Source organism: Chiloscyllium plagiosum, chromosome 26, assembly GCF_004010195.1.
Source record: "Chiloscyllium plagiosum isolate BGI_BamShark_2017 chromosome 26, ASM401019v2, whole genome shotgun sequence".
NCBI classification, from domain to species: Eukaryota; Metazoa; Chordata; class Chondrichthyes; order Orectolobiformes; family Hemiscylliidae; genus Chiloscyllium; species Chiloscyllium plagiosum.
The window spans coordinates 11,681,325-11,705,380 of NC_057735.1; the positions used below are offsets into that span (position 1 = coordinate 11,681,325).

A 24,056-nucleotide genomic window follows, 5' to 3' on the forward strand; every position below is an offset into this window, starting at 1 on the left:
CAGCCTGCAGCAATGGCAGAGTGGGGACCTCTGGATGTGTTAGGCCCAGAGCATGAACCCTTGCAGCAGCAGCAATGAGTCATTAACTGCATTGGTGTTGGTACCCAGAGTGGAGGCTCCCGGCTGTGCTAGGCCCAGAGTGGATACCTTGCAGTAGTTCCGGAACTGCTTTTGGGATCCCGGCTGGTGAATATGAATTTGATTTAAATACTTTATTTCTTCTTTTGTATCTCAAATTGGCCCTGGATTGTGGTGACAGATCACTTTCACTGTATCTCCCTAGATAGATGTGACAATAAATCATTCATTCATAAACCATTCATGTCAGTACTAAATGATTTACACCCACATCTTTACACCGTGATCCTTGATTCTGGAGTCCCTCAGAGATCGAGAACATTCTTTGCTTACCTTGTCCAATCCTGTCAGAATTTGATAGTTTCTGTAAGATCCCCTCTCATTTTCTCAACTCCAGTGAATATAGTCCTAACCAATCCAGTCTCTCTTCATATGTCAGTCCCAGCATTCCAGGAATTGGTCTGGGAAACCTTTGTTGTACTCCCTGCATAGCCAGCTATCCTTCCCCGGGTATGGAAACCAAACGTTGCCAGTCCCCTGTGCGCAATGTCCATGCATTTGTTCTGTCCCTCTGGTAAATTTGCCCGTTTCATTGGAAAACCTTTAGCATTTACATAGCTTTTTTCACCACCACTGAATTTTTTTTTTTAATTTATTCACAAAATTTAGGCATCACTAGTTAAGCCAATATTTTGAGAGTTTGGAAGGTGCAGTTTCCGGTGGGTTGGTGAACTTCTACAATCGAGAGTGTAGTGCTGGAAAAGCATAGCAGGTCAGGCAGCATCCAGGAGCAGGAGAATCAACATTTCGGGCATAAGCCCTTCATCTTTGTCCTGGATGATGTCAAGTTTGTTTTTGTGTTTCAGAGCACCACTCTTCCAGGAAGGTGAGGGGTATTCCATCACACTCCTGATTTGTACCTTGTGGATGGGAGACAGGTTTTGTGGAGTCAGGAGGTGAGTTACTTTTTTTTTCTTATAACCCGCACACTACCGCCTAACCGTGGTAGCACTTATATTTTCCCCCGCACCCAGCTTGTCTGTGTGCAGGTGTGAGACAGTGAAAGACAACAGGTGTACAAATCTTTATTCTATTTTCACCACCAGAAGTGGCCAGTGACAAGCAGTGCCCTTCTCAGAGGATAATGCTGCGTGATCAAATAGTGAGGGGGAGGGCAGGGATCAAATCAGAGTTGGAGGGGGAAATAATACACTCCACTCCCTGTAGTGCCCACCTTTTCCTGAAAATCTCGAGGGTTTTGGTGGACACCCAGGCTCTGACATGACGACGGAAGGGGGGCAGGCAGTCGGCCATAATGACCCCCTCCACGGCCCGCTGCCTGGACCTGTTGTTACCAGTTTGGCCAGGCCCAGGAGCAGACCCACAAAGAGGTCTTCAGACCTGCCCTCCCCACTCCGTAGCAGGTGCCCAAAAATCAGAGGTGTGGGACTGAAGTGCAACCAAAAACAGAGGAGCAGGTTTTTAAGGAAATCAAAAAGGGAGGCAAGCACCCACACCCAATATACACATGATCCATGGACTCCACAGCACCACAGAACAAGCAGTTGGGCTGGGTGTCCATGAACCACCACAATCTGTGGTTGCAGGGGACCCCTGCATGCATCACCCTCCACCCCAGATCCTCAAAAGGGGGAGGACTCCCACAGAGAGAGCCCTCCCCTGGGAATCTCCACCACTCGGTGAGGAGGTGAGTTGCTCACTGCAGGTTCCCAGCCTCTGACTTGCTCTTGTAGCCACAGTATTTGCATGGCTAATCCAGTTGAGTTTCTGATCAATGGTGTACCTAGGATTTTGATAGTGGGGGGATTCAGTGACGGTAATGCCATCGAATGGCAAGAAGTGATGGTTAGCCCCTCTATTGTTGAAGATGGTTATTACCTGGCATTTGTGTGGCACGTTTTTTGCAAACTGTCAGCCAAAACATGAATGTTATTCAGGTCTTGCTGCATTTCGATATGAGTTGCTTCAATATCAGAGGGATCATGAATGGTACTGAACAGTATATGTGGTCAGTGGTGTCGGCCATGAGTATCAAAGGTAGTCAATGAGATATTAGTCAAGTTGGCTGCTTTTTCCAGCATAGTATAATTGGTACCCCATACTGTATCACCACTAATTAAATACCTTTGCTCACACCTATGTTATGGGAAACTTGGCACTGGGATTTTTTAAGAGAATGCCTCTTCTATTCACTGTCCATCTCGGTTCTTTAAAGGAGAGGACTGCTAGCGGCAAAAAATATTCTGGAAGTCTTAGTTGATTGGCATGAATGGAAGTCTGAAAGTTGGCTGAGAGGATGATGTGACTCCACAAGGTAACTTCTGAGCTTAAGTTGCTTTAAAATCTACCAGGCCATAGTCAGTGTTTTTCACTCCATGAGGGCCAATTGCCTGGTCCCAGCAATCCATTTATGCATAGCAAGCTGCCACAGATCACAATGGGAAGAGCAACTAATTTCTTTTGGGCGGCTGGTGATGTTGACTGAGGGACAAACACTGGTCAGGGTATCAGGAAGGAATCTCTTGATCTTTGAAACAGTACGCTCACTACGTTTGTGTTCATCAGAGAGCGTGGACAAAGACATGATTTCAAAAGATGGCACCTTCAACATTGAACTGGAATATAAACTTTGTAGGTGTTTTTCTGGGATGATCATATCGAAGTTCTGTTACATGAGTTGAAACCATGACTTTCTGATTCCAAGTTGTGTGTGTTATTAAGTCACAAACTACTCTGCACAGGATAACGTTTTGGTTTTAAACAGTTAACACAATCTCCTTAGACCGTGGCAACATATAATTACACAACTGACAAAAGGGAAAAAAAGATCTCAGAGGGAGGGGAAACAAAACTTCAGTGGAAGTGTTCAGAAGTATCCCAGGGTATAGGCCCTCCAAGAGGTGCACTGGGGATCTGAATCAACAGTGGGAACAGTATCATAACACGGGCTGAAAGTAACACCGGGAGGTCCAGGCACTGAACAGATTGGTGTTCAAAGAGGAATTTTTAAATCAGTAGGTTAATGGATAGATGTGGGTCACGCTTGACAGGAAACGAAACTCTGCCGATAGGAATGTGGACGGATGGGTTTTGAAAAAGCAACAATCTGTGAAGAGCAGCCACAGCTTGTGAAAGGTCACCAGTATTCGAGCCCAGAAGGGAGAAGTGCAATGCAGCAACAAAAAGTAGCAGGGATGACATGGGACTGACAGGGGCAGATGGTCTGCAGAATGAAAGGGGTTCGAGAAATAGCTCCAGACTGAAATAGACACGACCATTACAAAACAGTTTCAGCATCAAACCACTCAGGGGAAGGAATGGAGTGAAGCTAAAGCTGGAGAGATTGTGTTGAGGGCTGGAAGGTCGTCGTAGTAATAGTGGGTAGACATAGTATTGACTGTGGTGGTTCTGTTGTGATATATAGCAATGGGAACAGAGCTGGACAGTGCCAGAGGTGGACAATAAAAGTAAAGTAATGGGAGAGGATTTACTAGTTACTAGTGTCAAATATCACAGAGGAATTATCCCACCACAAAAGGAGATGGGGATTTACTGGTGATCCTGACCGCAGTTGGGCTGGGCAATGGGCTTGTGTGGACTCCCATCCTTCATTGCAACCCACCTTACAATATCTACTCCACCCTCAAACTCTCTCTCTCTGCAGTAGAAATCCTGCAGGAAATACTTGATTTCTTCACTAGACTGTCCTCCCTCACAGTCTCAAAACACACAAGGCCACACGACGACTTTCTTCCATCTCCATTAAAGTCACAAACACCAGCTCTCCCTGAAATTGTAATCAAATTACCAACTCTAACTTCAGAGCTTCTACTCAACACACTGTGATTGAAGCGTTCTATCGTTCACAGGATGTGAGCATTGCTGGCGAGCATTTATTTCCCATCCATCATTGCACTCCAAGGTCTTGATTAGCTCCCATCTGAAACAACTGAGCAACCTGCTAGCCCATTGCAGCAAGATGAGTCAATTAAATAGCTTCAGGCCTGGAGTCACACATGGAGTATAGGAAACAAAACCTGTTCTTTAAGAAGCACATCAGTGAACCAGATTCATTCTTAGAAAAAAAAAAAGAGATGAGGGGGGGACCTGATTGAGGTTTACAAAGGGTATGGACAGGGTGGATAGAGACAAACTTTTTCCCCAGGGTGAAGGATTCAATAACGAGAGGTCACTCTTTCAAGGTGAGGTGTGGAAAGTTTAAGGGGGATGCACATGGTAAATACGTCACACAGAGGGTGGTGGGTGTTTGTAACACGTTGCCTGCAGAGGTAGTAGAGGCAGGCACGGTAGATTCATTTAAGATGCGTCTGGACAGATGCACGAGTAGGTGGGGTTCAGAGGGATACAGATGCTTAGGAATTGACCGACAGGTTTACACAGTAGATTTGGATCGGCTCAGGCTTGGAGGGCCGAAGGGCCTGTTCCAGGGCTGTAAATGTTCTTTATTCTCTGTTCTTATGGTAATCCAATAGCAGGTTTTAAAGGGGGGGGCAAATGGTTTAATCCAGTAAATACTTAACTTTTTAAAACAATCTGTATTAAACAGCCATGCTTAAAATAACTTCTACAATTAAAAATTCAAATTTGCATTTATCTTAAAAGAATGTTGCAAAACTTGAAATGGTTCAGAAGAAAAAAAATTCAAGGATATTGCCTGGGTTGGAAAATTTGAGCTATAGGGAGAGGTTAAATTTCCCTGGAGATTTTCCCTTCAGTTAGAGGCTGAAGGGTGACCTTATAGAAGTTCGTAAAATCACGAGGGGCATGGATAGGATAAATAGACTAGGCCTTTTCCCTGCAGTGGGGGAGTCCAAAACTAGAGGGCATAGGTTGAAGGGGTAAGACTTAACCAGGGACCTAAGAAGGAATTTTTTCACATAGAGAGGAGGGTGGTGCGTGTATGGAATGAGCTGCCAGAGGAAGTGGAGAGTTGGTACAATTACAACATTTAAAAATGGCATCTAGATAGGTATATGCATAGGAAGGGCTTCGAGGGATATCACAAATGCGACTAGATTAATTTAGGACATCTGGTTAGCATGGATGAGTTGGATCTGGTTAGCATCGATGAGTTGGATCTAAGAGTCTGTTTCCATGTCTCTATAACCAGGAACCATCATAACAGCACCATCTACTGGACAAGAGTGTGACAACAAGCTTTCCCTCATGTCTCAAGTTTCAATTTTCAGAAAGTGTTTGGAAGATGCAAATCCCAACAGGTTGGAGTGACCAGGGAAGTAATAAATCCATGTGAATGTAATGTACATGTTTCCAACCAACAAAAAAAAAATGTGGAACTGGAAACAATTCTGAAATCCCCTCCTGGTTGTCAAGCTTCCCCAGCACCACATCTATCAGAAATATACAGAGTTTCTGTTTTTTGTTCACTCATGCTATGTGGGTTATTGATGATGGGCAATAAATACTGGCCAATCACTAGTTGCCCCTGAGAAGGTGGTAGTGAGCTGCCTCTTAAACTGCTGCAGCCCACATTACCCTAACTTACAAATATTACTGTTGTTAGCATCTATGTGATGTAGACTCATTCATCATCTCTTTAATAGCTCCTTTCTATGTTCATTCCCATGAAGAATTAATTTAACCACATAGAGGAACCTCGATTATCTGGCAAGATTGCAAGGTCCCGATGCTCAGCTAAACTGTGCTATCCAGTATTCAATTATCCAGAATTTGATTAACTGAATGAAATACACCCCGCCCATATCCTTTGGATAATCGAGATTCCTGTCTGTCCTAACAATAATTTTAATAAATTTTTCTTGATGGGCTGAACACAAAGGATCCCATTCATTATACTTTATAAAAGCATTAAATTAAAACCAGGACTGGATGTGCAATATTTTACAATTCATTTGAACTTTAATTAAAGTTTTCCAAAAAAAAGCCTTTTTTACTGATGCATTTCAGTAGCCTGAGAAAAATGTCAAATTCTTCATTACTTGTGACCCCATTTGGCCATTTTATTATTGAACGGCCCCTTCATAAAGCGGTCAGATTTCATATATGCTGCGATCTTCTCTAAAGCCTGTAAAAATTAATTTTTAAAATTAGATAGCTATCGAAACAATAAATCACTACATATTTTGAAATGCAAAATTAAAAGCATGAAGAATTAAAACATAAGAGCTGCACAGTTCCCCTTAAAAGGAACGCCTCATCATTGTCCTCAACAGCCAGTGCAGACAAGAATTGAGCTTCCAAAAAAAATTGGTGCAACTTTAAAATCTAATTTCAGGGGTCATTGGTGAGTGGGCTCAGGACTCACGTCTTGAGGTGACGCAATGAAGATTGACTCTCTTGCAGCTACATCTTTTTGTTCTTACTGGATTACAGCCACAGTTGAAGGTTTTTACTCTAATTCATTGTAGAGTACAAGTAACAATAAATCATCATCAGTTTAGCTCCCTTCTTGACTAGGGCTCAGCTTTTGCTCAACCCTTGCATAGCTGCACAGCTGAGGCCAGGAACTGCAGGGGGCTGCCGAACACAATACGTTTTATCAATCTTAGCTTGCATTATTGCGATAATTCAGCTATTGTAGAAGATTCACTTCCCACGTTACTCCCATCGCTACAGGTCAGCAGTTCAATAATCCTCTCATTTTCAAGTTATCACTGATGAGAACAAAAACGATCAATTCAATGTGAAACATAGCAAGTTCAAAACGTAGAAAGTGATACAGTAGAAATCTTGACTTGCAAAATAGGAGTTGGTATGTATATTAATTACGCCATGAGTAGGTCACTCAATTTAACTTGTATTTGTCATACAAGCTTTCTCCTGTATTTTTTCATTCAATCCCATCAAAATCCTATTACTTGATCCCTCACCCCTTCCTTTCAGAAGGTCTGAACTATTTGCCTTAACTACCTTTGTGGTGGCACATTCCCGATCTTAACCACTCTTGGTGAAAAGGTTTCTCCTCAGTTACTCACTTGGATTTTAGGACCCCTAATTCTGGGCAATTCTCCTCTCATCAAACCACTTCATTTTATTCTTAAAAACCCCTTTATTAGAACACCCCTCAACATTACATTTCAAAATACAGCCCTAGACTGATCAATATGTCCTAATAGTTTTACTAACACTGTTTTTTTGGCACCTATATGTACGTAAAGCATGAAGATTAGAGACTGTCTGACCTAAAATAATTACAAAAAAAAAAGGAAAGGACCAGTTGGTCTGTTAACTCCTTTCTGCAATGGCATGGTGCAAACTTCTCTAGAGCACTACAGATCTGGAGAACTGCATGACTATTCGTAGGTTCAGGAGGGCAATCCCAACAAGTTAGATAATTCAGTTCAAATGAACATGCTGTACATTTGTTTTAAAGACCTACTACTGGAATTAGAATTGCATTGTGGCACAGCAAAGTGGTCCACAAAATCCTTCAGGTTTATTACCTCAAAGTGGTCCACAAAATCCTTCAGGTTTTGAAACTCATCCAAACACTTGGATTCAAACACACGATGCTCATCCAAGAGTTCATACATTAGGAAATCCACAAAAGTAATCTGTTAGGAAGAATTTAAAAGAAAAAAAAGTTTAAAAACCGTTCTCTATGAAGCTTACAATGAGATTCTGAATTCAGAGAGAGTGGCTCCTCCTCATAAATTCTTAACACCGTCTATTCATTGGACAGTCAATTCTATTGGTTAAAGTAACTCAGTGGAATGCCATAAAGTCCAAATTAGTTTCTTTATCCAAAGCTGCATTTTTTATATTTGTTTTACTTCATTCACAGAAAACGGGCAAGGCCATTATTTATAACATCCTAACTTCCTTTTTTTTGCAGGGAGTTAGCTGCCTTTGGAACCAGTTACAGTTCATGTTGACAATGATGCTCTCACACTGCACTATGTGGCAGGGAGTTCTCTCAAACATTTTTTGTCAAATTTCGAAAGGACTCACAAGGGTCTTCTTAAGCTGTTAACTACAACTCAGGTGGGACATTGAACACTCAAGTAGTACAAGGGATTCAGATCCTTTTAGGGTGGCTCAGTGGTTAGCACTGCTGCCTCACCGCACCAGGGTCCCAGGTTAGATTCCAGCCTCAGGCGACTGTCTGTGTGGAGTTTGCACATTCTCCCTGTGTCTGCGTGGGTTTCCTCCCACAGTCCAAAGATGTACAGGTCAGGTGAATTGGCCATGCTAAATTGCCCCATTGGTCAATTAGTCAGAGAGAAATGGGTCTGGGTGGGTTACTCTTCAGAGGGTCGGTGTGAACTGGTTGGGCTGAAGGACCTGTTTCCACACTGTAGGGAATCTAATCTAATGTCAGTTGTCTGACAGGACTCCCTGACTAAATTGAATACTGAAAACAGAGAGAATATGTAATTTGGATATTACTGATGTAGAAACAAATACCTCACTTGAAAAGGGTGGACATTGGCAATCTGTAGCAACCTTTTCACTATTTACATTTGGAAATCATTCATCTTCAGTAGCTTCAGGGCAAGGGACTGGTGCTGCTGGTTGTATTATACTGTAGCTCAGCATGTTACTGAACCAAATCCTGTATATTGCCCAGTCAAAGTTAACTAATGCCCAGAAACATATGTTGTTCCACTTCAGATGGACTTCAGTGAAGGACAGTACTGGAACCTAAACCTTTACACACTTAAGCCTTCTATGTACAGGAGAGGCACACTGCTAAATCCAACAATCTCTCTCTCTCTCTTCGTCTGTTACTATAGATTGCTTGCTCTTCAATTTTGGGGAATGATTTGGGACAAGCAATGCTGGACCCTCAAATTAAAGTCCAGTGTGATGGGAGCACAAGATAGATCTCGTCAACTGGTCATTATACACCTCTTGAGCAAATGGGACTTGAACCAGGCATTTTGGCTCAGAGATACGGCCACTACCACTGAACCAGAGAAGCCCCCTTCCAAGCAATGGATTCCAGGCCTCGTAATCCAGCGCCACAGAAGGAGGCTACTCAGCTCAGCATGCTTTCGCATTTTTTCAAGCAATTTAGAAAGATTTTCTGTTCAACTGGTTCAGAGACATCATTACAGACCTCTGGAGCAGATGGGATTTGGACCAGAGTGTTCTGGCTCAGGAGGTTGGGACAGTGGTATTATCACTGGTCTGTTAATCTTGAAAGGGCTCAGAAAAGATTTACAAGGGAGGGTGAAGAGTTAGCTATAGAGAGAGGCTGAATAGGCTGGGGCTGTAAAGCATCAGAGGCGGAGGGTGATCTTGTAGAGGTTTATAAAATCATGAGGGGAATGGACAGGGTAAATAGACAAGGTCTTTTCCCTGGGGTGGGGGAATCCAGAACTAGAGGGCACAGGTCTAATGCAAGAGGGGAAAGATATAAAAAGGGACCTATGGGGCAACTTTTTCCACACAGGGTGGTGAGTGTATGGTATGAGCTGCCAGAGGAAGTGGTGGAGGCTGATACAATTACAGCATTTAAAAGGCAGCTGGATGGGTAGGTGAATAGGAAGGGTTTAGAGCAATATAGGCCAAATGCTGGCAAATGGGAGTAGATTAGTTTAGGATCTCTGATCGGCGTAGACAAGTTGGACTGAAGGCTCGGTTTCCATGCTATACATCTCCATAACTCTAATGACCCAGGCAATGTTCTGGGGACCCAGGTTTGAATCCAGCCATAGCAGATGGTGGAATTTAAATTCAATAAATATCTGGAATTAAGAGTCTAACGATGGCCGTGAATCCATTGGTGATTATTGGAAAAACCCATTTGGTTCACTATGTAGTTTAGGGAAGGAAACGGCCATCCATACTTGGTCTGGCCGACAAGCGACTCCAGACTACACACCAATGTAGCTGACTCTTAACTGCAATCAGGGATGGGCAAGAAATGCTGGCCTAGCCAGCGATGCCCTCATCCCGAGAATGAATAAAAAAAATTACCACTGCACCACAAAAGCACCTTGTAAACACGAGCACGCCTCAGGTATTTTCAAGGATCAATGTTTTCACACAGGGTGAAACAGCTTCAAGAAAAAGGTGCTGAAATACCTTCACAGAGACTGGTATCCTGTCACCAAGTCACCCTTTATTTACATGTGCACAGCTAAATCAGAGCCAGGCCCTAGAGTCATAAGTATGTCTCAACTTCATGCACAGCAGCTGAAATCCATTAACATACAATTACCAAATCTTATTCAGCTATTATTCAGCTTTTTAGACATGCTGGAGAAAGGTTTTAATCTTAACAGTGAGCAAACAAGGAATTCTGGGAGCCTCGACACAGAATGGGCTAAGAGAGAAGGGCAAAAAAGTAAAAAGAGGACTAATACTGAACATGACTGTAGCTGGAGCTTTAACAAAGGGTGTACTAAACCATGGTGTATCTTTAAAGCTGCAAATAATGCCACAAGACATTCACTGGTTTTGTTCAACAGCAGGTTTCGAATGCCTTTGAGAGCTGATAGTCTGAAATTTATTATTCTCTAACCTGTCCAGATCAGCCTGGGAGCAAGTTATTTCTGGGGAAGAAGATTGCATTACAATGCTTAACCAGAAGTTTTAGAATTAGAAAGAAAAATGAAAAAAAAAAAAAACTGGTAAAACATTTTAAATCCATTATAAAAATGGTTTTACTTTTACAAATTAACAGCGTCTGTTTTTCCTGCACCCAAAGTACAGAATTATTTTTTATTCACTTGTGAAGAGTCCTTAAGTTAGTGGCCATTTGCCTTCTTGATCCACTGCAGCCTGTTTGGTATCGGGACACCCACAATATATTTACAGAGGGTGTTCCAGGAATTTGACCCAGTGACGCTGAGGGAATGGTAACATAAGAGCAGGCGGTACAGTGGCTCAGTGGTTAGCACTGCTGCCTCGACCTGGGTTCGATTCTAGCCTCGGGCAACGGTGTGGAGTTTGCACATTTTCCCTGTGTCTGAGAGAGAGTTTCCTCTGGGTGCTCCAGTTTTCTCCCACAATCCAAAGATGTGCAGGTTAGGTGAATCGGCTCTGCTAAATTGCTCATAGTGTTCAGGGATGTGTAGGTTAGGGTTGTTAATCAGGAGTAAATATTGCTAATAGGGTAGGGGAGTGGGTCACTCTTTGGAGCGTTGGCGTGGACTTGTTGGGCAGAAGGGCCTGTTTCTACACTGTAGGGATTCTAATATGTCGGGTGAGGATTATGAATGGCTTGGTGGGTTCCTTGGAGGGGTGGTGTTCCCTTGTACCTGCTGCCCTTCCAGGTGGTAACAATCACAGGTCTGAAAATTTGTTTTTGCAGAATTACATTTTATTTTGTTCAAAAACTGCACAAATCCATGTAAAACTCTATAAAACTATGCAGAGGGTTGTCAGGAGAAAAAAGGTGAGGACTGCAGATGCTGGAGACCAGAGTTGATAAATGTGGTGCTGGAAAAACAAAGCAGGCCAGGCAGCAGAGGAGCAGGAGAATCGACGTTTCAGGCATAAGCCCTTCTTCAGGAAGGGTTTATGCCCAAAATGTCGATTCTCCTGCTCCTTGGATGCTGTGTGGCCTGCTGTGTTTTTCCAGCACCACATTTTTCAACAGAGGGTTCGTCAGTCTGACTTAGCATTAGGACACAGACAGACTTCACACCTATTGTTAGAAAAACTGAGCTATCTTGAGAATGTAATTTAATGGTAGTTCTGGGATTTACAATCAAAGAACAGAAACCAGCATATCCTATTATAAAAAAGGTGGAAGATTTGATCTAAAATTATTTAATTTATTACATCACCATGACACCGGACTCCTTTGGCTATAAATTCTGTGAGCACGATCTTAACCTCCACAACCACCTGATTAAGGGGTTGTGCTCAAAAGCTGGTGCTTCCAAATAAACCTGTTGGGCTATAAATCTGGTGTGGTGATTTTTAGGTTTGAAAACAATGCTCTTAAAAAGGAGCCTCGAAGCGTGTTCTCAAGGAGCAGCTTGTAGATGTTACACATCACTGCTACTGATCTTCAGGGATGCAGAGAGTGGATTTTTGTTGATGTGGTGCCAATCAAGCAGGGGCTGCTCTGTTCTGGATGGTGTCAAGCTTTTTGAGTGTTGCTGGAGCTGTACATATCCAGGCAAATGGGGAGTGTTCCATCACACTCCTGACTCATGCATTGCAGATAATGGACAGGCTCTGGGGAGTCAGGAGGAGAGATACTTGCTGCAGGATTCCCAGTCTCCATGCTGCTCTTGTAGCCATTACAGCCAAGGAGTGATGACTAGATCATCTTTTGTTGGAGACAGACACTCCCTAACATTTACATGGAGCATGTTTCTTGCAGCTGGTCACCCCAAGTCTGGATATTATCAGAGTCTTGCTGCATTTGGACAGGAGTATCTGGGGAGTTATGAATGATGCTGAACATTGCCAGAAGCAGGGACGTTCACTGCACATTCTGCTGAAGGGGACAGTGAAGCAGCAATTTTCTTTTAAAAAAAAAAAATCAATCATTCACAAGGTCAGGACATTTATTGCCCATGCCTAATTATGCAGAGAGCAGTTCAGAGTCAGCCGTATTGCTGTGGGTCCGGACTCACACATGCATCAGACCAGGTAAGGATGGCAGTTTCTTTCCTTAAAAAGCATGTCAGTGAACCCCAGATGGGTTTTTTCCAACTATGGTTTCCATGGTCATCATTAGACATTTAATTCCAGTTAAATTTTACAGAATGTAAATTCCACCATCTGCCTTGGCTGGATTTGAACCAGGTCCCCAGAAAATTACCTGGGTCTCTGGATTAACAATCTTGTTATAATACCACCAGACCACTGTCTCCCCTTGAAGATGGTTGGGCCTAGGACACTAATCTTGAGGAACTCCTGCAGAGATGCCCTGGAGTGGAGATGATGACTAACCTGCAACAAGCACAACTATCTTCCGAGGTGCGAGATCAGACTCCAAAATCAGCAGACATCATTCTCTGATGCCCATTGATTACACTTTCATTGGGCTCCACAGCCAGGCTCAATATAAAGTCATTCACTTTCACCTCCCCTCTCGAATTCAACTCTTTTGTCCATAATTTGGATCAAGGACAAAGCAAGGTCAGCAGCTGAGTGACCACAGAAGAACCTGAATAGAGCGTCAGTGAATGTGGTTATTGCTCAGCACCTACTGCTTGAATGGACTGATGAGCAAAACCAAACTGGAGGGAAATGGCTGGGTTAGACTGGTCCTGCTCTTGGTGTACAGGATATAGCTGGGCAATTTTTGACTGTCAGGTAGATGCCAGTTTTTTCGCTAAATTGGAACAGTGGCTAGGATCGTGGATATTTCTGGAGCACCAGCCTTCAATATTATTGCCAGAATGTTGTCAGAATCCATTCCTACTGCAGTATCCAATTCTTCAGCCAATTTCTTGACATCAAATGGGAGTGTACCAAATTGACTGAGGACTAGTATCTGTACTGCTGTGGACTTCCAAAGAGGCCAAGATGGATCATCCACTCAGCACTCCTAGCTGAAGATTATTGTGAATGCTTCAGCCTGATCTTTGCACTCATGCTGGGCTCCCAATCATTGACAATGGGGGTACTTGAGGAGCCTCTTCCTTCAGCAAGTTGTTTAATTGTTTCTCACAATTCACAACTGGACGTCACAGAACGGCAGAGCTTAGATCAGACCTGTCAGCTGTGGAATCGCTTTGACTAATAACTCTACTGGACAGCTTTGATCTTCTGAAAAACACCATCTGACAACTGGTGTTTAAGAACAATAGATTTCCAAATGGAGGAGTTACCATATTTACAAATATATACTGTTTTCTACATCAGTGAAATTTCATTCCTCGCCTTCAAGTGTCAAAGTACAGCCATAACTGGACAACCACCAAAGACATGCCAATAAAAGTAACATACCAGAAAAGGTCTCAACAATGTTACTGCAGCAATTACATGGACACAAACTTACCTTGTCACCAGCAAACCAGGGTCTCTTCCCCAGAAAGTCAGAGAACTGCTTCAATAGGTTTGGCAGGCCTTTCAGATAATCCCCCTTCAGATCCTCCTGCAGCAAGTTTGAAAACAAATTGTTACTTTCTCAAATCCCATGATCCAGATTATCATCTGAATAACAAACATGTGGTTGCACAAAGGTCACAATCTTGCAGATACTAAAGCTTTAGGAAACCCATTGCAGAGAGGAGTAAAATGAAGTCGGAATCTAGCTGGGAATTATTCATCTGGAAAATCGACAACACTGTTCAGGTGTAAAGAAGGCTGCAAGTCTATTTTTTGTTTCAAATTCTCATTTTGCGCAGTGACCCGAAAACGGTGTGTTTAATAAAAAGATCAGACTAGACAAAACCGTGACTTATTAAACATTTAATTCATGCCGCAAATTAATCTGCGGCATAACTCAAATGCGAGAGCATCTATTATACAAGAGAGTTTAATTACCAAACACAGCCATCAGAGCTGAGCCAAGCTAAATCACCCAAGGCGCGCGCACACACAGCAGTGCTAGATTCAAGGACAAATTTTAAATTTAGTGCCCACTGGAGAACTGAATGAATAAATTCCTAATTTATTAAACCAGTAGACACAGCTGCAGCACCAGAACAGTTTCCATTAACAGCTGGTCACTGAGAAGTAGAGTCCACTTACAGAGACCTCTATTTCACCAGCAGGATAGCCTCCAGCTGCCTAAACGTGGCAGGGCAACTTCCCCCCCCCATTCAGTATGTGGCCCAGTTCCCAACATGTCACTTTTTTTCCAACATGAACAGGAGATTGGTGAAGTCTCTTCCGGAGTACAGCGAGTTCTTCCATAACGTGATGGTTGTGTTCCTGTGCAATCCCACATTTTAGAAAAATCACGCTTTAGAAACTGCACTGAGTGTTGGCAAAACACATTTTAAAAAATTCATGCTTAAGAAAAAGCTTTCCCAATTTGTCACTCATGTTACAACAAATTCACATTGACAAAATGCACGTTTTCAAAGAATGACCTGTACTGTATCCAGTTCCAGTCACCTAGTTATAGGAAGGATATTAATTACGCTGGTGAGGGTTCAGAGGAGATTCATCAGGATGTAGCCAGATATGGAATCTCTGGGTTATAAAGAAAGGCTGGAACTTTTATGGTCCACTTCATTCCACTTAATTGTAAGCCAACCAAAAATGACAATATTTGCATAATAAATGTAGTTGGAGTACTTTCACATTTATTTAACTCCATGTTGACCAGTATGTAGATGTGTTAAACTGCAGCTTGAGGTGCATAGGGATCTACAACATTTTTCTCCACATCTCCCTTAAAGTAAGCATTGTGAAACCTCAAAGCAAAACCTAGAGAAGGTCAATCACTACTGATTGTTCACTTCAAGTCAATGGATGGGCTATACCTCCTGCAGTGCACTGTCCGGCTGTACGTGCACTATCCGGCTGTACCTCCTGACGTGCACTATCCAGCTGTACGCAAACTATCCGGCTGCTGCACAGCAACAGCGTCCCTGGAAAAGTCTAACTGGTAAAAAAAAAAGACAAATTCATACAAAAATAACCCAGCGAGCTAATATACAAAAATCACAGCAGGTCAGGCAGCAACCGTAGAGACAGCAAGCTAATGTTCTGAGTCTAGACGACTCTTCAGAGCTGAAGTGAGCTCAGACAGCTCTGAAGAGTCACCTAGACTGGAAAGGTTAGTTTGCACTCTCTCCCCACAGATGCTGCCTGACCCGCTGGTGATACCCAGTATTTTTTGTTTAAACAGATTCCAGCATCTGCAGTAATTTGTTCCAATGAGTTAATACTGTCGCTCCAGTATCAGGTATTCCATAGCCTTTTCTACACTGAGAAGGATCGGGAACTTGCACATATCATTCACAACACCTGAAAGGTGACCAAAGTGTCCAATGGCAAAGCTGGGAAGCTCTCTGTGGGATTTACTTTTCAAAAAGCTGATCATTTCTTTCAATTAAGTGTGATTACTGCAGAATGACTAAGTATAAATGAGAATGCACCTGTTAATGATGTTAATCTGACACATATACCCATATGCTAATCAAGACTGATGAGAGAGTCATAGAGCAGGCAAATACAGAACCTTCAGCCCAACCAGTCCATGCAGAACGCAATCCCAAATTAAATTAGTCCCACCTGCCAGTTCCTGGCCCATATCCCTCCAAACCTTTCCTATTCATGTACTTATCCAAATGTCTTTTAAACATTGAGATTGTCTCAAATCCACTGCTTCCTCAGGAAGTCCATTCCACACGCAAACTGAGGAATGATAGAACCGTGCTGAAGACCTGTTATCACTAAAATCTGCACCAAGAGCCAGACAATAGTCACTTAGAGAAGTTAAACACAGAAACGCTACAGACTCAGGAACAGGGACATATGGAAGCAGCTTCAAGAACACAGGACAGATACCAACAGCTGAGACCTCCTGCCAGGCAGAATCCGTGAAGATTAAAACTATACAGGATTAAAGCCATGGAAGCAGCTCAAGCCAAAAATTACATCACCATCTGAAAAAGTTAACATTTCTCTTTCTGCAGATTCTGGACTTGATCATTCTGGTATTTTCTACTTTTAAAGTTGCATCACATCTGCAGCAAGGCTTCATGTACTGTATGAATTAAAAAGGTTTATAGCACCATCCAGTGGCTGCTGTTAGTCCTGCAAGTGTTACCATTACAGTCAGAATTGCTTCAAAAGAGCAATTGATTGATATCAGTTCAATATGAAAACATAAACACTGAGGGACATAAGGAGATTTGAAGACAATTGATTTAAAACTTGGTCAAAGAAGTAGGTATAGAAAAGGAGAGGAATGAATGATGGAGATTAAAAGGGAGGGTAATCCAGACCACAAAACCTGGACACAGCTAAAAGTGTACAATCACCAAAGGTGGAACAATTAACTTCAGGGGTGTTCTGGTCCAGTCAGAGCAGCAAGAAGATTTCAGAATGATTGACAGGCTGGAGGAGATGCAAGTAGTAGGAAAAGGAAAGGCCATAGAGAGGGATTTAAAACAAAAGGTAAGTTTTCCGGCATTCAATTAACCAAATTTCGGATTATCTGAACAGTATCGCAAGGTCCTTATGCTGGATAACATGGTTAGCAAAGCGTAGGTTATCCAGCATTCGATGAAGCAAACAAATACTCCCCACCGTGTCCTCCGGATAATCAAGGTTCCTCTGTATTTAACAAAAAGGGGAGATACAACGAGGAACTAAATACCTGTTAACCTGGCATCAGTTGTGCGGAAAATATGAGATCTATTACAATAGACGTAATAACAGGACACTTCCAAAATCCTGAACTGATTGGGCATGTTGTACAAGCCTCTTAACAGGATCTGAAAATGTGTTGCTGGAAAAGCACAGGAGGTCAGGCAGCATCCAAGGAACAGGAGAATCGACAGCAACACATTTTCAGCTCTGATCTCCAGCATCTGCAGTCCTCACTTTCTCCTCTTAACAGGATCTTACTTGCAGATAGCACAACGGAGGAGATTATCTGGATAATCAGAGAGCTTTCAAGAAGATCCAACACAGAACCAGTCAACATAATTGGAGTACATCGGATTGGCGTGTAATACATTACCATAGTTAACCAAAAGGAAGCAGAGAATAGGAATACATGGGTTATTACGTCAACAGACTGCTTCTCATGATGCTTGGTTAGTCAATGATTTGGTTGTGGAGATCAATATAATATTTCCAACTTTGCCACGAACAGAAAACTTGTGAATGGAAGTTGTGAAGGTGACGCAAAGAGGCTTCACAGAGGGGATATGGACAGACCAAGTGTTTGGTAAGGACATGGTAGACTGGAATATAATGGGGATAAGTGTGAGGTTTTTAATTTCAGCAGAGAGTATTTCTCTCGAAGTATGAGATTGGACAGCGTTGGTGTCCACAGGGACCTGTACGGCCTTGTTCAGAAATCACAGAAAGCCAACATACAGGTGCAACAAGCTATTATGGCAAATGGGTGTGCTCGTCTTTATTGCAAAATGATTCGAGCACAAGAGTAAATACATCGTTTTTCCAACTGCATGGCGAGACCAGACCTTAAGGAGAGCATGGTCAGGGCTGTCCTGCCAAATTGTGAAGTGCAATGAGCTCTCAAGCAAATATGTTGAGTATGTCATTTCTATTACTTTCCCTGCTCCCACTTAATCACTGCAAATCGCCAAAAACGATAGATACATGATAGAGACTGGAAAACCTCAGAGTTGCAACAGGTACCTCAAGTTAAAAAGCAGATTACTACAAAGCCAGTCCAAAAGTATAAGTAAGTGAGATGGATTGGCCATGCTAAATTGCCCTTGGTGTCCAGGGATGTGTATGCTAGGTGAATTAGCCATGGGAAATGCAGGTTACAGGGATGGGTGGGATGTTCTTTGAAGAGTCAATGTAGACTTGATGGGCAGAATGGCCTGCTTCCACACTACAGGGATTCTATGATTCTTACTCACAAATAAGGACAGACTGAGGTAGGGACTTTCTTCGGAGTGTAGAAACCTACCTTTAGAACCAATGCAAACTGTGGAGGAAACTCAACTTGTACCAGAAGGTGCCGAGAATCCATTGGTAAAAACATCACCCCCTCCATTTGCAATCTAGCACTTGCTGTAGCTGGGGGATTCCAGAACATTCTTCTGGGCTCAGTCACAAGTCATGCTTTGCTCACTAGCAGCCTTGTCCCCATCACTGGAATACCATCAAAAGATCCAACCCCACAGCCCCAACCAGAATCACAGAGCCCCCCCGACCGAAAGCCGCATAATCAGCACTGAGGGAATGTGCCGAGACCAGGTCTCAGTGAAAACGAAGGGGTGGGTGGAGGGACAGGGAAACACGTCAGACAGTCACCAGTTCAGCATCAGGAACTTGCTTGAGAAGACGATTAGAAATAGAAGCAATAGGCCATTCAGACCATTCAATAAGACCATGGCTGATCTGACATTCCTTATGTCCACTTTACTGCCTTTTCGTCACAATCTTGATTCCCCGAACATCTACACAGAGGAACCTCAATTATCCAAAGGACACAGGCAGGGAATATTTTGTTCAGTTAAACGAATTCCGGATAATCAAACGTCAGATAACAGTTTAGCCGAGTGTCAGGACGTTGCGATCTTGCCGGATAATCCGATATTCGGATCAATGAATGCGGGATAATCTAACCCTTTCCCCCACAGCTCTCTGTGGCAAGGGGTTCCAAAAGATTCTCAACCTTCAGAAAAAATTCTTCTGGCATTCCTTTATTCGGAGACTAGGCTCTCCCAGGAGGGACAGCATCCTCTCAATAAGTTATCCTCATGCCCCTGGAGAATCCTGTATTTCAACGAGATCATCTCATTCTTCTAATCTCCCAAGAGTTGGGTTGCACAGGATGAGTGATGAGATGGAGCGGAGACAGTTTCTCACAGCACATGGGGACGTGGTGGAACCCAAAGACGAGAGGCCAGAGGGGAGTCCAGCTGAGCTCCCCTCCCCCGACACCACCAAAAAAAGAGACTCGCAAAGACCAGAGATGTTGGGGAGCAGGCACTTTACTTTTTAACTGAAACACAGATCTTACTCTGCGCCCTTGGACATTTGAGGAGAAAGTGAGGACTGCAGATGCTGGAGAGCAGAGCTGAAAAATGAGTTGCTGGAAAAGCGCAGCAGGTCAGGCAGCATCCAGGAAACAAGAGAATCGACGTTTTGGGCATAACTGTGGGGAAGTCTGACTGACCCGGATGCCCGAAACGTCAATTCTCCTGTTCCTTGGATGCTGCCTGACCTGCTGCGCTTTTCCAGCAACGCATTTTCAGCCCTTGGACATTTTGTCATTTTTAGCCCAAAGAACAGCCAAGAGCGTTCACAGAGTCTTTCAAGTTCAATGGCAATGCTGTGAAAATGGGGAGTGGTTTCAACAATATCCGCCAAGTGTCCAGGACTGGTGCACGTAAACATTTTATTTCTAAAATCCCAAGGGACTGCAACTCCACTCAGCTTCTCCACAGCTACATGCACAGCCTCAAGTTCTTTTTTTTTTTATTTCCCCCCCCTTATACTTCACAGCCTCAAGCTTTTCACTTGCATGCAAAACACCTGCAGCAGATTCTGGGCAAAAGTAAAATTGTTCATCCTCACTGCTTGAAGGTGTGGTTATCACATGTCTGAACAGCTATGCAGCTGGGAGCCTGCGTACAAACAGGATATACATCCAAGTAGGAAAACAGGGTCAGTCAGACTTCCCCACAGTTGGTGACTCATGGTGCTCAGGCCTTCTCTCGATCTGAACCAAAAGGATCTTGAAGCTGAGCCATTCAGGGACAAGAACGAACTGACAATCTTATAGGTGCGTGAGGCAGCTGTCCCACTGCCCTCTCACCTGGTGTTACCAAACAAAGAAAAACAGTAAGACACTGGGAGCCAGGAGAGATGGAGGCTGAGGGAACCAGGTTTTAAAGAAGTACACAAAATAGTTTAGCCAATAATGGACCAAACAGCTTTCTGCAAATTATGTTCAAAACCAACCTGTTCGGATGGGCCACGATATCCCCAGCACAAGGTGGCACTTGAACCTCAACCTTCTGGCTCAGAGACAGGGATGCTACCACTCTGCCAGAAAAGCCCACAGATTGGCCTTCCCTAGGCTGGAAATATTGAAAGCTGTTGAGATCATTCCCTATTAAAATGTCAAAGAAACCTGCTTTAAATCAAAGAGAGATGAAAACAGACCAACAAAATTCGTGGGAACTGATCTCCAGCTTGGAGGTTTAAAGCATTCATTCGCCTGGGAAGTGGCATCATCCATACGTCACTAACTAAAAGGTTTCCCAATTTGCAGAATGCAGTTTGCGGTTTTCGATTGCAGTGACTAAGACAATACATTTGGCTACAAATCGTACCAACATAACTCATTCTGAAATGAAAGCTCTGGCATTGCCTGTTGTGTGTTTCATGATCCAACGTAATTTTCAATTGTAAAATAAACCGTAAATACTCAGGCAGGAAAATCCAAACAAACAATCTGAAAGTCCTCCTCGCACGGGTTACTCTTGTGGTTTCGGCATCTGATAGAAGTTCGCACAAATGCAATAGTTAACACACAGTCATTGATCAAGGTTTTGGAGATTTGGAGCTCAGGTTGTAAGTTTGCTCGCTGAACTGGTCATTTGTTCTCAGATGTTTCATCACCATACTAGTCATTAACAGCTTTAATAATCTTTCTGAATAATTGAGTACTCGTGTGGATTTTTACAATGTCAGTGTTTGATAATGGATTCAAGGGATACCTGCATGCACCTGTTCAACACAGTACTCTACAACATCAGATGCTTGTGCCTGAAGGATATCTCTCTGGTCTGTTATCCTACATCAATGAGCTGCTGATTGAGGAATTTTCCCTTAGGCACCAGTGTCTCTGATGGGAGAGGAACATCCAACAGGAAAATCAGAAGTTTGCCTCAAAATGAATTTATTCCAAAAAATTAAAAGCAATCAGCTACAATTTCAGCCTAGACAGGAGAACCGGTTCAGAATAATTATATTAGATGATACAAATCTGAAACAGAGAAGGAGTCCTCAGGTCAGTCAACATCTGTGGAGAGAATAAGGGGCAGAGAGAGTCTGCATTTGGGAGAGGTTGTAGAACCCTTTGGGAATGATGCTTCACTCCCAGTCTGTTCAGTGCAAGAAAATATGGCTGAGAAAGGGCTTCAAGGAAGAAAAATGCACTGGAACTGTAACATTTGTCAGAAAGCAAGCAGTAAATTTAATGCTGATTAAACCAGACTGGATTTTACAAAGAATTTTCATTCTGTTATGCAAAAAAATTCATCCTGCAACCAAAACAAATTATACTGTAACCATCTGATGACAAACACGAGTCCATGTCATTCAGAGTGGTTAGTTCTAGTGAATTGTAGGTTTGAAATAGAGGAGAGATCCTGAGGAACGGCCCAGTCACTTGTGTGCACTCTACAGGGGCAAAGAGGCGGGGGATGGAGCTGAGGAGAAACAATCAATGGTCACCAACCTTACCTTATACAGGCACCAGCCATGTCTGAAAATTAAAGAGGAAACAACGCTCAATGATGATAGGACCCTGAGAGAAGTCCCCAATATGGGCAAGAAGAGACTGGAGAATCTAGCACAGCTCATTTGGCTAAATCATTGAGTTTCCAAATAACTGTAGTCATTGGCCAAACAGACTTTCAAATCTGGATGGACCATGTATCATAACAGCTAGTTTTTCTTTAAAAAAAAAAAACACATTGGCCAAGGAGCCAGTCATTTGGGACAAGTCAATGAGTCTGAGCCAGCATGGACACAAATTCTTGTTTCCAGATTTTTTATTGAATTCAAATTTCACCATCTCCCATATCAGGATTCAAACCCAGGTTCCCAGCACATTAGCTGAATTCTGGATTAATAGTCTGCAATAATATCACTAGGTGCCTTGTGTAATCTTTTAAATTGTTTTATACATAGATACTTTCCTTTGTGAAATAAAACAAATGAAGCTAAGTTGTGTTTTATTTGTCTGTGTGTTGTTTATCTATGCTGTCCATTTATTGGTGTGATAACTCAGTCAAAGACTGTCCATTCGGTCCTTCTAGTGGAGTTAGGTCCATTTCTTTGTCCTTTCCCTAGTTGTGCAATTTTCGTAAAAAATGTGAATTAGTCACTTCTATGTTGCGAAAGCAGCCTTACATTCCTCATCCCGAGATACCACAAACTACATCTTTTAAATATAGCTCTTCCTCAATTTCAAAATTAAGGGACAGCCACTTGAGATGGTTAAAATAAAATATTTCTAGACTGTGCAAAACTGAAGATGAAACAACTTTCTCTCCTGCATGATGGATTGCATTCACTCATCAATTTGAAGTGAATTGGTCAGAGTTAAAATATACAAACCTGAATCAACAGCACCCTCTGCTGGCTGAAAATTAGTGAGCTAAAACCCCAACGTGATGTTTAGGTAGTGACTATTATAATAGCAGAGACTCAAGATGATTAGCAAGTTGAGAAGATTTGTAGCTCAGGTTGAGATTCTGGATTTAAGTTGAGCTCAGCGAGCAAACTTACATCCAGAACCCATGATGATTATTGCATTAAGAATGTGGAAAGAACACTTGCCAAAAGAATTGTACAAAACTTACACGCTAATAAATGGAATTTTTACTGAAGGAGAGAATAGAAGGATGGTTAGAAATAAAAGACATAATAACAAATAGGCAAAGATTTCAAAATGGAAAGCTAGCTTGACCACATTAAAAAAAAAGGGAGTAAAAGAAAGATTAGACAGTGATAATGCAGTATATGTAAATACCTGTGTTTTTGAATCAAAGATCAGAGAGAAAGGTTAAATTAGTCAGTTGGCATGGAGGAATAAAGCAGAGAGAGTGGGTGCAAAAGGATGGCGAAGAGGCAAAGGTGCAAAGTGATGTTCCACAAACATCAGTTACTTTTCACCTTTTTCAATAATGATTTACACTTGAAATGAAAATCGCAATTTCTAAAATTGTGGATGACACCAAGTTGTTTTCCTTTGGGAGGCAGCACAGTCAATACCGAGGGGGACAGCAAAATAAAAACTCCTGAAGGACATGAATAACTAGCAGAATGGGCAAACCAACCTCAAAAGAAGTTTAACACAGATAAATGGGAGATTACTTATCTCAGCTTGGTGCGGGGCTAAGGATCAAATAATCTCAAAGTCCAAATCTATTGTTAAGTAGGAAATTATACTGTAGGTTAGCAAGCTGCAGAGAAAGAGCAAACTGACCACGAGGTGTTATTTCTTGAAGAATAGAATTCAAAACTCAGCTAAACTTACATGGATTGTTCATTTGATAACATCAAGAGTACAGTATACAGTCCTGGTCACCACATTACACAATAATAAAAAGGCATCTTTCCTTATACAAGGGGAATACAGTTCACAGTATTCCATTTGTGTTCTGACTAGTACCTTGCACATCTTCAGCAAG

General features: G+C 42.5%; 1 protein-coding gene across 1 annotated transcript in view; it reads right to left on the reverse strand.

Moving 5' to 3' along the window:
* Positions 1-5,978: 5,978 nt before the first annotated feature.
* LOC122563089 (glutathione S-transferase Mu 1-like) overlaps positions 5,979-24,056 on the reverse strand; it is a 29,135-nt gene continuing 11,057 nt past the window's right edge. Inside the window, exons 6-8 of the mRNA XM_043716502.1 lie at positions 14,018-14,113; positions 7,545-7,655; positions 5,979-6,166 (exon numbers count right to left, since the gene is read on the reverse strand). Of these exons, the coding sequence (XP_043572437.1) occupies positions 6,077-6,166; positions 7,545-7,655; positions 14,018-14,113 (297 nt within the window). The 3' untranslated portion in view covers positions 5,979-6,076. The remainder of the gene's footprint in view (positions 6,167-7,544; positions 7,656-14,017; positions 14,114-24,056) is intronic.